At 42.1% G+C, this 18367-nt stretch overlaps 1 protein-coding gene across 10 annotated transcripts in view; it reads right to left on the reverse strand.

Annotated features, from left to right (window-relative positions):
• Positions 1-5577: 5577 nt before the first annotated feature.
• Positions 5578-18367, reverse strand: part of Mp (Multiplexin) — a 54438-nt gene continuing 41648 nt past the window's right edge. For 3 of the 10 annotated variants that reach the window (XM_064691411.1, XM_064691415.1, XM_064691417.1), the window contains 14 exons: positions 18093-18212; positions 14974-15192; positions 14057-14134; positions 13745-13994; positions 13428-13508; positions 12520-12674; positions 12295-12387; positions 9926-10048; positions 9501-9527; positions 8873-8887; positions 8343-8473; positions 7591-7770; positions 7302-7529; positions 5578-7165 (listed from right to left, as the gene is read on the reverse strand). In XM_064691411.1, the coding sequence (XP_064547481.1) occupies positions 7033-7165; positions 7302-7529; positions 7591-7770; positions 8343-8473; positions 8873-8887; positions 9501-9527; positions 9926-10048; positions 12295-12387; positions 12520-12674; positions 13428-13508; positions 13745-13994; positions 14057-14134; positions 14974-15192; positions 18093-18212 (1833 nt within the window). In that variant the 3' untranslated portion in view covers positions 5578-7032. The remainder of the gene's footprint in view (positions 7166-7301; positions 7530-7590; positions 7771-8342; positions 8474-8872; positions 8888-9500; positions 9528-9925; positions 10049-12294; positions 12388-12519; positions 12675-13427; positions 13509-13744; positions 13995-14056; positions 14135-14973; positions 15193-18092; positions 18213-18367) is intronic. The other 7 variants (XM_064691416.1, XM_064691414.1, XM_064691420.1 and 4 more) reach the window with 3 other exon arrangements.

Below are 18367 nucleotides of genomic sequence, written 5' to 3' on the forward strand. Positions count from 1 at the left end.
TTCTTGAAATTACACGAATTTTAGATTTTTGAAAGGGGGGCGTATACCTTGAGCTTAAAAGCTTGACTAGGTTGGAGGGGTGCAGAGCTTTGCGAGTGTTAAAACTTTGCTAATGCTTTAAGGATGTCATCAAGGATGGTTGATGTAACGGGCTGCCAGAAGCTTATGCCAATAAAGCTTCAAAGCTTTTACAGTTAGAGAATTGCGTCAAGAGCTTAACAAAAGCTCTTCAAGATTTGAAAATGTAACGTTAAAAGTTAGAATTTATAAAAATCGGTATATAAGAGTGTTGTCTCTCAACTATAACTCAGAGTTGCATTATGTTAACTGATTTATCCGATCACATATACATATACTTATCTGATATAATCATAACCATAACGGTGAGTTAGTAAATAACTTCAATCTACGCTCAACAATCTGCCACACGCTTCCAAATAACAAAGCATTGTCTATGGCCCAAAAGCGACCACGTGGCCAAACTAATTGTCGTGTCCAGGGAGCTGGCAAATCGCCGCCTGGTTAGAGCCATGGCCAACAGCAGCGGCAGCATGTCCAAAGGGGTGGCACGTGCTGTGCCACGACAACAACACATTTACGCCCAATTGAACAATGAGTGCTGCTGCTGTTGGGGCAGCGCCCTGCGGGACGTTGGCCGAGTGGCAGGGGGAGCGAGAGGGAGAGGGGCAAGCACTAGCTGAACGCTTAAAAGTGCCGTCAATTTTAATTGTTTGTCTGATCGCAGACAGGGGCTATTAATAGGCTTATGGTTTATATGAAATACTGAGCTGGCGCCGTGTGGCTTTGGGCATTAGCTGCTGGTGCTGCCCCCTCACCCCCTCCCCGTGCTTGTTGTTGCTGCTTTTGTCGACACTCGATAATCAGTGTGGTTGGCGCTGCGCGAGGTGCAATTTGCATGTGTGACGTTATCGCTGCCGTCGCTGTTGCAATTGTTGCTGATGCAATTGTTGTTGCTGTCGCTGATTCAATTGTTGTTGCTGTTGTTGTTGGTCAGCACAGCTCAACTGGACACTGGCACATTGGGCACACGGTATTAAACAAACACCAATTACGCCTCGCTCTAAATAGATTTAGTCGCGAAAGCCAAATCATAATTTAAATTATGCAGCTGTTGCTGAATATTTGGCTGTGTGTCCAATGCAACCTATTTCAGTTAATGACCGATAGTTAAGAGCTTTCCAATTTGATTTGATACACATGAATGTGTATAATTACATAAAAAGCTGTCCTCGGTAGATGAGCTGTCTGAGGGATCCAATCCGGGATCGAATTCATATCATAAGCCACGGGTATAAAAAGTTTAGCACATAACAAATACCAAGTGATTGCCTTAAAAAATGTGTTTGTCATCGGATCATCGAAAAACGAGTCTTGGTAAAACAAAAATTATAGACACCAGAGGAAAAATATAAACTAAATGGATTCTCAGAAAGAATCTAAAGGCGAATCGTTAGCATGTATGTGTTTGTAAGACTCAAATGAATACTATTAACAACCTTTACTTATCTGTTTTTTTGTGTTGATTTCCTCTGTTAAATTGTAGGCAACTCGCTTTAAAAGAAATCGGTATTGCTGCTTAGTTAACTGGCTGGTAAATATTTGTGTAGGAACCTAGCAACAAAATGGAGAAACTTATTCGCACGTTTCGCTGGCAGACTTTACTTAGCTGCATGCTTCAGCTCACAGTGCCAACTATAACTATTCGCCTACTCGCCTAAGTCAACGCCAACCCACGCAAAAAACTTTCTGTGTAAACAAAAACAGCGACGACGACGGCGATGACGACGACGTCGTCTTTAAGTCTGCAACACCTGTGCAGGTGACTCGCTTACAGTTGTTGCTGATACTCCAACTGCTGCTGCTGCTGTTGTTGTTGTTGTTGTTGTTTTTGTTGTTGTTGCTATCGTCGTTGTATTTGCTTATTGTGTTTGTAAACATTGCTAACAACTTGAGTAATACCGGCGACAACGCGCCTTCAACATGGCCCCACCCAGCGTCAACGTCCCTCCTCCCGCAGTTGCTCTATTACTGTTACTTTTACAATTGCTAATAGATGGCGAGATGGTGCGCGGAAGTGTGCGTACGTGCGTGTGCGTGCGTGTGTGTGTGTAGGTGTAGTGAGTAGCGCGGAAATACAATATATTTCGCTGGCTGTGAACCTTTGCTGCATATTCCTCCTGACTTTTTCCCGCTGCTGGCAAGTTGTAAGTGCTCAAGTTTTTCAATTAAAAGTTGCTACCTTTTTGTGTTACTGTGGCGGCATAACATAAATACGCATGTGAGTTGCATGTGTGAGCGTGTGAGTGCGCGTGTGTGTGTGTGTGTGTGTGTGTGTGCGGGCTTTGCCATTTAAATACCAATAAACCACATGGTAAATAGCTCAGGACGACGGTTCGTTGTGGATTTGTGGATCTGTTTGAATCGCATTGAAATGGACACGGCGCCGTCAACAGTCGAAGCGACGACAAGAACATAAAACGTAACCAACAAACAAACAAAATGGTAATGCCAGTGGCAGGTGTTGAGGTACGGGCCATTATAAATTCATACTGAAAATACCAAAACGTCAAACAAATTGCGAGTTTTTAGTTGCATTTCCGCAAAACGTAACTGAAATAATACCTTGCCGTTCTCGTTCTCGTTGTTGTTGCAGTTGTTGTCGTTGTTGCACTCGCAAATGTATGCAACAAAAGCCACGATATCGAATGCCCGCTGAAGCCCGACAAATTGAAGGTAGGCCACCGGCAACGTCTTCGGCTTGCGACCATGCTGTGTGTGTGTACCTAGATGTGTGTGTGGGTGTGTGTGGATGTGTCTGCTCGCATGACAAGTTGAAATGTTGACGGCTCACTGACACTGTATAAGCATGTGTGTGTGTGTGTGTGTCTGTGTGTCTGTGTGTATAAAAGCGGATAGCTGCGCTTTTACCCTTTAATGCTTATGCAAAGGGTATTTATGTGGACTTATGTACTTAAGGCTGAAACACAAAATTGTAAATTAATACCTTTGGGATTAAAACTGTAACAAAAAACGACTCTTTAGAATATTAAAGCAAGATTTTCCAAAAGAATGCAAGCTAAGTTTTGATAAAACAAATACAGCTTTCTTGAATGGATTATACTCTAAAAACATTCTCCGAACATTCTCTTAAGAAATTGATTTTTGCTTGAGTATGGGTTATTTAGTTTTTCTAATAGTACAAAAAAGTTTATGTAAAATAATGTACAAACCTCATCACATGACTACAGTAAAACACTTGAGATACTTGATTTAGCACAAATTGTGGCCGTTAGAGGGTATTTCACAGTTGTTACGATGCCAAACTTTTCGCTTGGTTTGCCAGTGCATGTTTGAATGATTTTGTGGCGTTGTGCTGTTGAAAAATCATACAAAGTTATGCAAATTCTGATGTGGCTGTCGCTGCCGCTGCCGCTGCTGTTGCCGCCGGTGCATCGGTTTCTGCGGTTTGGCATGCATAATTGTTGGTTTTTAGTTGCACGTTGGGCCATGCAGTACAGGCACAAGTCGGTTATTAGTGGGGCATAGTCTGCGTACTTGTGCCAGCGAAGGCATTTCAATATTTGACTTGGAGCACAAGCAGTTACCGCTACTTGCAGCAACTGTGTTTATTTGTGTGAGCTGAGTGCAAGCGGGTAACTGGAAAATTCAATGTATTTTCATCAGAATCACAGTCAGGTGGCTATGCCAGTTACTTCTGAACAGCACAATAATCATTTCTCAGGCATTTCTTATGCTATTTACATGGGATTTGCCTTGCTTGTTCTGCCCCTTTGTCTTTCCGGCTGTCTTTCCGTCGGGCTGTCTGCTTTGTCTGACTTGGGGCTGTGGCTATCATCAAAAAACAATTCTGCGCATAGCGTCCGCAAAATAATGGACGTTAGGCCTCGCTTGATAAGCTAAATGATAAATTGTTTTTATTCGTGACATATGTATACATGTGTGTGCGAGTGTGTGTGTGAGTGTGTGCCTATACATACGAAACGTGCCCTGCTCAAGAGCAACCACACAATTCCACACACACACACACACACATTGAGTAGGTTCTTTGGGATGCCAAATGCGTAAGTTGTGTGGTTTGTTGTATGTTTTGTTCCCAATAAAAAGAAAACAAAAAATGAAAAGGAATAAAAGAGAAACGAGAAACAAGCAGAGAAACTTGTAAACGCGCCTGGGTACAAAAGTGGAATCTAATAAGCCCACGGCTAAACGTGTTATGATGAATGGCATTGTCAGGCGCAGTCAGAATTAAAAAGTTTGCGAGTACCTCCAGCCGGTAGCTCTTATAATTGAAAACTGAAAATGCATTCGACTACAAAAGCTAAAGAAAATGTTAATTTAAGTTGCCTTGGCAACGATTCCATTCGAACAGTACTCACCTCTTCCACATCCCTGACTTTGGACTGGTATCTCAGTATCCCGAGCGAAAGGAGCGATGGCCTTTCGACTTCACAGCTAATCAACTAATCAAAAATTTTCGTATTCATTCATTAAATTAAAATTTCATTCTGCTCATCTGATTTGATTGCTCTGTGCCTAAGTGGCTGGCGCTGACTGGCGGCTGCTCACAAACGCAACCACAATTTGAATTCCAATTCCTGTCCCAGTCCCAATCGCAATCGTAATCGCAATTGTTGGCTTTCCTCTGGCCTGTCGGCTTGTTTATTTGTTTGTTGCCTGTCCTCTGTCGATTGTCAGTCTGCTTTGACTACCTTACAAACGCTTTCCATCTGTAGCTGTATCGTGTGTATCTGTATCTGTATCTGTATCTGAATTTGTATCTGTATCTATATCAGTGCGGACCACATCGTATCCGCAGCCGCCGTTGAAACTATGTTGCCTGCCATTGAAATTCATAAAGCATCAATGCCCCCGAAATGTAGCCAAGAGGAGCAGGCTCTGTGCTGGGGCGGTGGTATTTTATGGCGCTCGCTGTTTGAAATCATTTGCTTTAATTCAAGTGAAAAATTATTTAAATTGGTAATCAAACGTGCGATGAACATTCACAGATAGAGAAGATGAACAGAATTTGCTTTGTTTCTTTTTTTTTTTAGTGATTGTCTAGTTCGGAATTTAAAATGGTAATTTAAATTGATTTCAACTTTTATGAAAAATATTGATCAAAGCAATTTCTTCCCAATCGAGATGTGCTCCGGATGAGTTCTGACAAAAACCTACTCTCCTTCAGCTTAATATCTACTGTCTTAATGCTAATTGAGCTTTTTATGTCGCTGCCACACAATTTGTTGTTCAATTAGTTGTTTTTGAATTTGTAAAAAAAGCAAACAAATGTAGAGAAAAAGATATAAAATGAAATGTCAATCCAATCTATTCTATAGAGCTATAGGCATACCTTTTCAAGATCAGACATCGATTTACCGAGCTATGCTATTTAAATTGTTGTATTGTATCGTGATTATTTATATATTTCAAAGTTCCAATTCAAAGTTTTACCGAAATCAAAATTTTGTCAGTCAGACAGTGTGACAATCTGCCAGAATAAACAGTTTTGTATATATAGATTATTTATTATAGGTAATTGTATTTTTATTTATTTTATATGCACTTTCAATTGCATAGAAGTATTAGGCTTACGACTAGAGGGCTTTAAGTATTCATTTTGATTTCACTAAATGTAGTTATTTGCATCGTGCATTCATACATACATACATACATACCTATGTACGTAAGTATATTATGCTTAGTATGTAACTGCTTGGGATTGACGTTAACCCAATTAGCATTTCTGTGTCTAGTTTTCTTTTATAATTAATTATTTAAAATTATAAGCTTTATTGATATTACAATTACATTAAATTACATTACAAAACTTTAGCTGGAAATGCATTAATTAAATGCAAATTAAGTTAAATAACTAACTATACTGATACAAGTAATAATGCTTTACTCGTTAGTATTCGCTCTAGAATTACAATAAGTTACATTACATACATACATATATGTACTCGTGTTTGTTTTATCTGTTACATATAAATTACTGCAATTACTGCTATAATTCAGTTATTCTATTGTGTTCATATAAAAAAGGGCTTACGCTTTGTTGTTGTTGTTGTTCATTTATATAATAACGAGTATTTCAATGTAGAAAATCTGGCTACATTATGATTAAGTATGTAGAATAGAAAACTGGATTGGCATAAAACATAATGCACATTGGAGTTGATTTATGTAGTTAAAAACGTTAGAACGTTGGAACGTTGGATTTGGATTTGGGCTTAAAATTGTTTGCTCTGATTCGGTTTTAGTTGGTTTCACTTTTGTTTTTTGTATCTTAAACATTTACACATTTAGAAGTCTTTGACAAAATACATTTATACACGTATACAGCCATGTGAAATGTATTTGCGCGTGAGTCCTCCCGCTGCTCGGGTAGATAGGAGACTAATTTGGCCAGTTAGTATGTTTTGCTGTTGTTGGAAAGGTGCGCTTGGTCTCTCTAGATAGTATTGATGGGGACCAGTGCACGCCGGTCCTGAATATGGTACTAGGACTAACCTTAATGGCAGCAGCAGCTAATATGCTCCGCCTTCGCTGTGACCTAATTACAAAATTAGCTTAGTTTTTATATATTTTGACTATGTATTAGGCTACGATTACTAATACATAACTCGCTTGTACAAAAATGCTTGTTGCCTGTCGAGCATAAGAAATCATGATGTATATATAGATTGTGAATATATATATATACCTGTCTAGTTATTCGTATGTAAGTAGTATGTAAGTATATATGTATGTTCATATTTCACTATGCAATTGTTAATCGATCGCTTACTTGAGTATTTTTTGGTTTAGTTGGAATCCTCTGATTATATGCATGGCCATGATATACGTTTACATTTAATGTGTATGTGTTTGTGTGTGTGTGTGTCTGAGTGTTCATGAGTATGGCATTGGTATTGCATTTGTATTCATATAATGCTCGTTACAGTTACAGTTACCGTTTCCCGCCCATGCTCCTCTCAAGGTGGTTCCTTACAGCAGTAAATTGTCTAAATGCTCGGCGTACTCCTCTTCCGTGCTGAACTCCAGATCCAGTTCGCCAGCGGGACTGTGACTGTCGCGACTGTTACTGCGACTGCTACTGTGACTGTGACTGTGACTGCGACTGTAATGAGCAAAGTTCGGGCGTGTGGCGTGCACCATAAAAAGTTAATGACAAATCAATACAACACGTGTAAGCATTTCATTGTTATGCCTCGTGTTGCTGGCGCCCCAGCCGCAGCCCCACCCGTCCCGCTTACCTGCTGCTGACATCACGCTTTTTCCGCCGATCCTGCGACAGTGCCTCCACGCAGAGCACAATCAGCTTGCCATCGCAGGGCTGGCGCTCCTGATCGAGCAGCTTGTTGCCGAGCAAGTTGCTGGCATAGCCGAACTTCTCGTGCGAGCTGGAGTGCCAGGCATCGCAGTAGGTGTCCATGGAGCGCTCTCCGTTCGGCAGAGAGCCGTGCCAGACTAGCTTGAGCGGCCTGCATGGAAAATCGAATAATGGGTATGTGGTCTACACACATAGAAGATTATGGGACTTACCATAATGGATCTGTGAGCACATTCTTGCCGCTAAAACTATAAATGCGCGGTGCCTGAGAGAAGAAACCACCCTGGCCGTTAAAGACTCCTTTCCAGGAATTGAAAAGCACATCTCCACGGGTATTTACAACCGGTAGCTCCCAGTCGGCCGACCGCACTATAGAGTCCAGGTTCTGTACCCTGAGAGCGAAAAACAAAAAAATAAAAACATTTAGCCGGAGGATTACGAATGCGAATTCCACATGAATGTGGGAAATGCTGCGTCAGGCGTTTGCTCTAGGAAATTAAACGCAGGTAAACAAACTAGCGAAAAAGCGTCTGACGCCCAACAGCCACCCACACTCATACTTAAGTATGTATTCGTTTATTTATTTATGCTTTCTTTCTGGCAGCATTAGCATTCATTTTTGCATCCATTCCATTCAGCGCTTTGTAAATAAATTGCGCGAGATTGCTTTTAGCGGCTTTTGTTTTCATATTTTGTGAGCTTTTCTCTGCTTTGCTTCAAATATCAAGATTATGTTCGAGTTAATGAGTTCCAAAAGCGCCACCGGGTGGTGGGTGCCCAACGCTGCGTATGAGCAATGCCATCTCGAAATCTCGTCGAGTGCCAGGCTAAAGTACGCACAGTGGCAAACTAAACATAAAAAACATGCCTAATACGCGTAAAAAATCTAAGGACAGATAAGACACACCCGGCCTTTCTGTCACTCTCCGAGCCTCTTGCCCCCTTGCCCCTTGCGTCTGCTTACCTGGAGGTGAGGAACGCCTTAAAGGTGCCCAGCAGACCCGCTCGCCGGCCTTGGCGATAGCAGGCAAAGTCCGCGCCTCGAATGCCCTGCAAGTCACCGCCATAGGGCTCATTGAGGGCCGCCACGCGAAGCTATGTTGTGGGGGTTGAGGAGCGCAGAAAATATGGTAGAAAATTAATTTGGAATTTATGTCAAGCATTTTGAAATCTAATTAATATAGAATTTAATGGCTGCGAATTGTTTGTATAGCTAAGTTAAGGATGGGAACAATTGCAACTTGTTTCTGAGGCTGTTAAAATGATAAGAGAGTGTAATATTTAAAAGATATTTCATTTGGAAACTTAACTTAAAAGCAAACAAACCTATTGAGGGTACAGACTTAAGGGAACTTTTTTTATATATGTATATATATATGCCCATGTACATACATATATATATATATATATATATATATGTATGTGTTTAACTTGGGGAGGCATTCACTGGGGGGGCGTCTGGCATATTTTTAATTGTACCGAAAGGTCACTTACCATGCGCGGATACCACTGTGAATGTAATACGAGAATTTCGTGTGGTATTTTATTGAGCATCATTTATTGTTAACGATCCCAATAATATTATTCGACGACGCAAGCGTGAGAATGGTACAAAAAAGGTTCATTGTAAGAGATATATATATAGAAAATGCTTACACGATACACAAAAAAGAACAAAACGGAAAAAAAGAAGGTCTCAACTTGCTTTGCTATAGTCTTATTGGGCTTATTCAGTTGAGTTGGGATGCACTTCTTAAAGCATTAACTACACATAGAAAGTGAAACTTAACGTAAAAGCGTATTACTGACATAGATTTCAGCATGAACATAGAATAAATTAAATAAATAATTGATTGTTATAATGGAAACTCAAAAAGGGAAGCCCAAACTAACATACACAAATATATCTGCACGTTACAGAGCAGAACTCAAATTGCAATTTGCACTAATTAGAGACGTTTTCATTGACCAAACCAAAGCAAACCAAAATCAGATTATATATATATATAGATGTGTGTGTGTGAGTGTGTGTGCAAGAGATGCGTTAATTCGATTTAGTATTATTTTGTTTTTTGTTTGCTCTCTTTGTGTGCATTCAGTGTATGATATTTTATTTAATTACCGTTTCGTACTCGGGCGCGGTTGTAAACTGCATTTAATAATAATTAATAAATAAATGGTTTTAGTAGTGTTTATTAACTGAATTGCTTAAATTTCGCTTGATATTAATTATACAATTTAAAGCTATCGAGTGTCGAGCTATTGCTGTAATTGATTTTGCGTGTTTTTGTGAATAGTTTTGCACTTGAGGTACTTGGCATGATAGCGGCACTTGTGCAGCGATATTGCCTCGTGAATACTCGAAAAAATATTTGAAATATTTTGTGAAATATTTAATTTAGACACCTCACAACGCAATTCCAGCTGCACAAGCACCTCACTCGCTTTTAAATGGAGTCAAAGAACAAATATGCTTGTGAGTGTGTGTGTGAGTGTATGTGTGAGTGGATGTGTTGGATGGTATATGACAACATTATAAGCACTTACCGTCGGGGTGTTGAGCAAGGGGGGTGGACTGTTCAGCAGGTTTTTCGATTGTAAATCAAAGCGCAAGGACGGCGCCACTGTGGTGGGCGGGGCTGGTGTTGCAATCGGCACCAAGGTGCCCAGCTGTAAATAAAAGGTTTATAACGAATTTGGCAAAGTTCGGATTAAAAGCAAAAACACAGTTAGCCAATATGGCCATTAATATTTTATAGCCTATGCGCAAAATGTGCTCGCCGGAATCCCACTGCCCCCTGAAGCAGGTAAACTTTACACAGTTTAAGTACTTCATGTTTTAACAATTGTCTCGGCAATTTGTATAAAAAAAAATCTATCCTATTCTATCCTATCCCATCTATCTATCCTATTCACGACCTTTTTCTGTTCACAATAATTATTTAATAATCAAATTGAAATAAAACTTTTTCAGCCCAAAATGATAAGCAAAAATTATAAATTTTTATAAATGAAAGAAACCTTTTCCCATAAATTAATAAAAGGGAAGTCTATTTTGAGCATTTACTGCCTAGATGAGAACTTAAAAAATCAAATTCGTTGTTATTTTTAGTTAGTAAAACTTTAATTTAATAAAGTTCTTTCTAAATGTAATTTGTAATAATTAAGCATTCAATTTTGGCCGAACTGTGAATAGAATGCGAGACACTGTACGCCGCTGTCTGACAAAAGTTTTAATTACTATTTTGAACTTTAAGTAGTTGACTCGTGTACTGAAATCTAATTAGGACGCGAATGTCACCACTGATGCTGCAAGTAGCTTAGACAGCCAGATGCCAGGCTCTGGCAAGGAAATAAGAGCCCAGTCAATGAGCTTTTGCTTGATTTAACCGACATTATTCAAAGGAAGCCCCATGCACGCTTTTGTTGCCAAAAGTATTTAAATGTTGCCGTCAAAGGCATGCGATTTGTGCCACCTCCCTGCGCTCCCCCCTGCGCACCCCAGTGTTACCCGCTGCCTTGCTCATTTCCATTTGCCTTCTTGTGTGCCTGGGCATGCACATGCCAGGCACAGTAACCAGTTGGTGAGTGGGCTGGCCACGCCCTTAGCCCATGCTGTGCTAGCTGTCGGTATTGGCTTTGTGCATGCAACAACGGAAGCGGAAATCGAATCTTGAACAGTTTTGAGCATATGTATTGTGCTACACTCTGCACAATAAGGCGCCCCCAAAAATCATGCAATACTTTTTTTCAATAAAGCGTTGCCACAAATCTCGAACGCACCGGACCGAAAACTGCTCGCAAATTGTGGCCACTTTAATGTGTAACAAGCTATTGCAAAATGGTTCAATTCTGCGTGTAATTTGTGGACGCTTCAAGAACTTTTTTTCTCTCATGTGCTCTACAAGTGCTGACCAGGGCAAATTGGAAGCATTGTACCGTCAGCTTGGACTGGCGACAGGCAAGATTAATTGACAGTGTTGAGTAATGAAGTTGGCAACTTGAAGCTGCAGCGTGCTAAGGTTGAACAGCGACATTTGAGTAAAAATAATTCAATTTCCTTCTAATCATATATATTTAATCTAGAGTTACGTTTTATGATCCAAGCAAGCAAATGCATGTTTTATTTCTTGCCAATAAAAGTTTCGTTTGTTGTTGTTTTAATTTATTGTTTTTCGTTGTGCAGCGCAGCTGCTGACTGATTTTGTGATTGCTCGACTGGCTGCCTGAATGTCTTTTGGCAAGTGAGCTTGACTCGAATTGGCTGACATCTGTCTGTCCATCAGTCGTGCGACAATATTACGAGCTTGAGGCGCCACTTCCTACGGCTGATGGCTTAAGAATGCGCAATTCTTGTTGTATCGTTAACTCGCCTGAGTGAAAAGCCAGGCGCGAGTCAATATAATTGAATAACGGGACACACACACGTTTCGGGGCATGTTGCCGATCCGTTGGCAATCAGTCAGAACGTCTGCAACATTAAATGTGCAAATAAAAAACCCCCAAGGAGCAGCCGCCCAGACAAGGACACTGCCAAACAAAACCCTATTTTATGGCCGAAAACAAGAGGCTAAATAAACAAACGTATGCACGTCGAACGTCTTTTAGCCCAGCCTTCTTCTTTCTATTTTTATTGCATTTTATTTTGTTGTGCTTTGTTTTGTTTTGTTTTGTTTTGCCGAGCCATATTTTCATAATATATAGAAAAAAGCCAATGGGTTGGGCCAACTCCAAAGGCTGCTCCATAAAATAATAGCGTCCGCCAGCGACTTTTCTTTTGCCATACTTGGCATTTGCGAACGCACGCACAGGCAGTCGCACTTGTTTGTTTGGGCCCAATCCCAATCCCATCTCGATCCCAATCCCACTCCGAGGCACAGGACCAGGCACAGGACCAGGACAAGAGCTTCACTTACCGCTATATACTGCCAGCCCTTGTTGACGCGCACGAGCACCGCCTCCTCCTCGGTAATGTACGCCAGGGTGCCGGGTGGGCTGAGCGCGGACTTCTGTGGAACGTCAAAAAACCAAATTTAAATATGCTTAAAAAAATACGCTGCTAAATATATACGCTCATATATATATGGACACACGCGTACGTGTGAGTCGGTGTGTGTGTGTGTGTGTGTCGGGCAACTCACCTTTGTCATTTCGTCTATGTTCTGGAAGGTGACTGCACCTGGCACGATTCTCATGTTCATGTTCGATGATGATGCGGAAAAGTATGGCAGCTCCTCGCCAATGCCCAGGGGCGACTCCTCGTGCTTGTGCGAGTGCGCCGTCTGTCGCGGTGGCTCTGCAAATGATGATTTCGAGACATGCGTGTTAAACATCCATTTAGATGAAACTAAGTCCAAGTATAAATATGCATATCTATACACATATGCAATTGCATTAAAATCTGTGCGCGCTGTTAAGTAAAATCAATACTGCAACTACTCTAAATAATATCAAAAGTAATGTCATTTGTACAACTTTTTCCATTTACCTATTATGCAAATACAAATCGGAAAAGATATATAATATATTGCATGTGAAGTTAATAATATAAAATGAATAAGTATTTAGGATACAAGAAATCTAAAATACATCTGATACAAATAGAAAATGTGTGCGACTCGGAGATATCCTGTTCAAATGGAAGCAAAGCTTGCCACGTTTACAGGGTATCTCATGCCCAAGCACACGCGTTTATAAGTATTTACCATTTATAATCTATACAGCTTATTTTGGAGCATTCATTCTCGTGTTTTATATATATTTTTTTTTTTTTGTTTTTGGTAAGTGAAAGCATGACTATGTTGAAATGTTGAACAAAATGTTTACGGGTACTTCATTAACGCAAATGAGATGATGATGATGATGTGCAAATAATGAGCCCGTATCCCCTCCCCCCTAGATGTGAGGCATGCCAAGGTCGTGGTGGGCGTGAAATGTGTATACGCACAGCAAGAATGTTTAGGACTAGTTTAGCATGCAACATCAAAGGAAAATAAATATCACTACGGCAATTTTGGTGGATTGATTTGATTTGATTTTGATGGTTTACCGGCTGTGCCATCTGTGGGCCTATCGCGCAGATCTTGCAGCTCTCGCAGTGCTTTAAGTTCGTCTAAAGATGAGCGCGCACCTTGATTACGAGTACAATACAGAATGATTTTGGAATTGATTTCAAAGTTGTTATGGGAGTTACTGATGTGTGTGTGTGTGTGTGTGTGTGTGTGTGTGTGTGTGTGTGTGTGTGTACGGGTTTCTGGTTACATATGTACAGTCATGAATCATGGCACAAGTACGGGCACCTAACTATACATATATGTCTGTATATACAATTTGTTCTTGGCACTTTGAAAGCTGCCACTGACTCACCTGGTCGACCGTAGTAGGAGGCGTCTCCGAAGAAGCTGCTGCGCGCGTCCATGCCTGCCTCTCCTTTGGGTCCAGTTATCGATAAGCCGGGCATGCCAGGCGGCCCGGGCGGTCCTGGCGGACCGGGCATTGGAATATACTGGACGCCACTGCTGTCACCATCGCCACCACCTGTGCTGGCCGGCAGTCCAGGTGGGCCCGGCAAGCCGTCACGACCGTCGCTGCCCCGATCACCTTTCTCACCTTTGGCCTGGACATAGACATGGAGGCTTGAGCAATAATTTGTTAAAAATTAACTAGAGAACTACTTACGCCATCGCGTCCACCTGTGTCGCCTTTGACGCCTTTGGCGCCCGTATCGCCCTTAGGTCCAATCATTCCAGGGCGTCCCTGGAAACGAGAATTTCATAAATGATGGCCAAATATTGGGCTTTATCGTCGCACGGGCGCACTTTTTGCACTGGAAACTGGAAACTGTAACCGAATTGGAAGTGGAAGCATGTGGCAGGGACTAACGGCTGGCAGGAATCGCTACTAACAAGTGGAGTAACTCGAGCATAAAAACCAAGTTGAACAATCGCCAAAAATGGCAAAACTTTAGCAGTTTAGAGTGCAACAATTTGGTAGTTGCAGCGCTTTCCTGTTGTTGTTGTATTTGTTGTTGTTGTTGTTGTTGTTGTTGCTGCTGCTCGTGTGGCAGTGCCAGGAATTGAGTCAAAGTTTCGTTTGGCTTCATTTCGGTGCGGCAATTCATGTAAATACATTGCTTGACTTTGATTTTGAGAGGCGGTAAACGATGCCAGTTGGCAAACGCGCAGACAGCCAAAGCAAACTTTTCCCTTTATATGAGACTACCCATTGTAATAGTTGTTGTTGTTGTTGCAGCTGCAACTGCTGCTGCTGCTGCCTCCGCTGTATTATTGCAGAATAATGGCCGAAACTGAAATTCTAGGGTAACTGCAATTGGAATCGTGCGCTGAGTCAGCGTCCTGAATAACCGTGATGAAAATGCAGTTAAAATACTTTTCGTTTGAGTTGATTTCGCCAAGTTTGGCCCTCCGCTGTCGCTCTTCTTCTTATTCGGTTACGGATACTGTCTAGCTCGCGACTGCGGCCAGAAACTCCGTCTGGCTCTAAGTGAACTTAGCGCTCGACACCGACAATGGGCGCAGGCATGTGAAAGTTGAGCCGCCTCATGAATATGGATGCAAAAGTTACGAGTGCCTTACCGAGTGTCCGATATCACCCATGGGTCCTGGTTTGCCGGGTGGTCCAATTGGTCCGGTTGCGCCAGTGCCACCTCGCCTGCCACGCATGCCCTTCTCGCCCTTTTCGCCGCGCTCGCCCTTGGTGCCGTTGCCATCGCCCGGCTGGCCGGCCAATCCGGGTAGGCCTGGAGCGCCGGGCTCACCCTTGGGTCCAGCGGGTCCGTGCGCACCTTTGTGACCCTGTTATTGGCGTTAAAGGAGAGAGTGAGAGAGAGTGGAGGGATGTGTGTGTGTAAAATGATTTACGGTATTAAATATACGGTACATGCCCAGGGGGCGCACTCACGCCTAATTTGACCGTAAAACTCAATTTCAAACGTTTTGTCCTCGGCAAAAATTCAATTCAAACTCATTTTGAAATCAAATCAATTCTAAAATCCACAATCCCCACAATCAAACCAACTCGCACGCACACACGACCAATACACATACGCACGTATATAAATTTATGCGACCGTATGCAACGCTTGGTGACAAGCCCGAAAACACAAAACCATTGCCAAGAGACGAAACCCACGGGTTTCTCTTTGTACCCGAACCCAAAAGCTATCAGGCGATATATTATGCTTGTAATGCGCGTGTTTTCTAATCAAGTTTTCTCAGTTGAAAGGGGAAAATTTCCTGGCACTCGATATAGATATAGATTAAGTGTATATAAAAAAATAATAAAAATAATAATATCTGAAAACAATACGAGCTCAAGACGTGGAATTAACAGCACAAAATTGCACTTTGTTCAATTAAAAGATATATCAAAGTTTTGGCAAATTTCCATATATCTATAGAATAGATGTACAGGATTCTTTGGAATCATTCTTAAAGCTGGGCTTGCTTACGACTTAACATATTCATATGGTAAGTCTAAGATTGCTACGACCTATTTCCCATTTCACAGCTCTTGGCTTTATCTTTAACAGTAGATACCTCTCATTCTTAGTTCCTCAACTGATACTGTTCGGGTATATTCTAGTCGAGCCATCGTGCCAACGAGCAATCGCGGCGTCCCCGTACGCTGTTGCTTATGTGTACTTCTGCTTTTTTGGGACTGTTGCCTTGCGGAGTTGGCAAAACGGCTGGCGGTCTGCAGTTTTGCCCCAGCCCCTGCTCACGCCCCCACCCACGCCCACGCCCCTGCTCAACCAAGTGCTCCCGATTTATCCCCAGTGTCGTCTTCCACATCATCAGCGCCTTAAATGGTTTGCCATAAATTTGCGCGCGCCTACTCGCAGTTTACGTGGCGGGGTTGGGGTTGGGCGTTGTGTTTGGATTTGGATTTGTAGTCTGGGGCTTTGTATATGGTTTGAGATGAGCGCTCTTGGCGTGTGTGGGACCGCTTTAAATTGACCTGACCCTGGTTGTGCGGCTGTGCTGCTTGCTGCAGGCCTTACTCTATATTGGCAGCTTGATGCGAACTAATGAATAATTAATAAGCCTCCCGCACGACCAAAAACACACCTACGCACAGACACATACACATACACACGCGTGTGTGTGTGTAAGTGGTTGCAATATTACAAAGTACGCGCGGTTGCTTCCGGGGCCGTCTTGAATGGAGGCCCGAATCGCGTTAGGGCTGTGGCTGCGAGAAGCTGTCTTTTGAGTTAAATGAAATGTACCTAATTGTGCGTGCATTTATACGTTTAAAATGCTAATTTCAATATTAGTTTCCAAAATTCAAATGCAATAACAACAATTTCGGCATGCGTGTGTGTGGCCGTAAATTGGGCGTGAATTGATCAGAAAATCGAAATCGATTTTTTATATAGCTTCACAAAGATGTGGGAGAAGCTTACGGCTTTTGCATAATTTCTTTTTATTTCACGCCCGATTAAATATGGTTCTCCAGTGCCTGCCAAGGGGGCGTGGCGCAAGACTACGGCAAACTGCAAAGATTGAACCAAAGCGAGGCCTACAAAAAAGCGTTGCCACTGGCCAAAAAACTTACATATATAGTATGTATATGTACTTACATAATATATCAAAGGTCAAATAAATCTTGACATACTCACACACACCGAAATTGGAGGTGTAACGGCAGCATTCGTGAGCCCCAACACCGGAAGTTGGCTGACAATCCGTGAAACGCCCAGTTTCAGTCTACAAATCCATTCCTTCGTCATGCTCCAACTCCTATCTACGTGCGACACGAGCCCCGCCCCTCGCCGCCCACACAGAAATGGCAAACAAACTACAAACATATTATATGCCAGAGAGTATGTGTTGGCAGCTTAAAGTTTTTGAGGTACCACATAAAAGAAATATGCGCGCCACTTTTTCCAGCTGGCTGACCCTCGCTAACGAGGGGTCAAGCCGGAGCAGCTCGCTGGGAATCCCGGTCCCTAAGCTGCTAAGTAGCATGGAGCGTAATGGCAGGGAAGTAAGCGCCATCTAAGCAGGATGAGCTGCAGAAATGGCCAAAACTTATTATAAAAATTATACGGAATACAAGTAGTCTGCCCGTTGACTGCTAACAGAGGGAGGGGGGAGCGGGAGGGGGGACTTTAGTAAACGATTTCTAATAAACTAGAAAGCACCTCGATCATATCAACTGGCAACCAAATGAGCTATAAACGCTTACAAATTGTCCCGGGGCCAGGGCAACAAATAATGCGACATTCTCTCGCTCGCATGTGGTCTGATAGAAATTTATGCGTCAATTTATGGACTGCCGACCACGCAAATGAATGCAGTGCAATAAATCTGAGAATTTCAGCTAAATGATGGCCACTTAGTGGGAAATTGAAGTACAAATATGACAAGTGTGAAGCCGGCACATAAATCTTCTCGACTGTTTTTCTAGCTGCTCACAAAGGCATATGGAAAAGAGACCAACGCTGACGTTGGGTATATTAATCCACATATTGCGTTTGTTCTTGGCAGTCATTGCCCATTTTATGTTTCTAGCCTCGAAATCAATTGGGTAATCAATAGACCAGAAGTTATTATTTGACACAACAATGTTGGTCGCCCACTTTATAATGCATAAAGAGCTTAACGCACACACTCACACACGCACACACACTTGTATATATATAGGGAAATATTTGCCGGACAAGCGCTCGTATTGAACTTTGACTCACCTTTTCACCGCGTTCTCCTGGACGTCCGGGTTCACCTTTATCGCCAGTCGCTCCTTTAGGTCCTGCCTGGGTGGAGGTGGAGCTGCGTAGGCTGCCCATTGAGTTGCCCATTAGGGATTCCTGTGTGATTGTTGTGTGTGTGTGTGTGTGGGAGGGGAATAGAAGGTAAGCATAGTAATTTGTTAAATATTTGCTTGTTGTACAATTTATATTTCGATACATGTATTTTTGGGCCATTTTTTAAGCAGCGGGCGACCTTTGATGCCACCTTCGGC

The sequence above is a fragment of the Drosophila montana genome, unplaced genomic scaffold, assembly GCF_035044405.1.
Source record: "Drosophila montana isolate Dmon_TW-CO22-7 unplaced genomic scaffold, ASM3504440v1 contig_3438_1, whole genome shotgun sequence".
Classification (NCBI taxonomy): domain Eukaryota; kingdom Metazoa; phylum Arthropoda; class Insecta; order Diptera; family Drosophilidae; genus Drosophila; species Drosophila montana.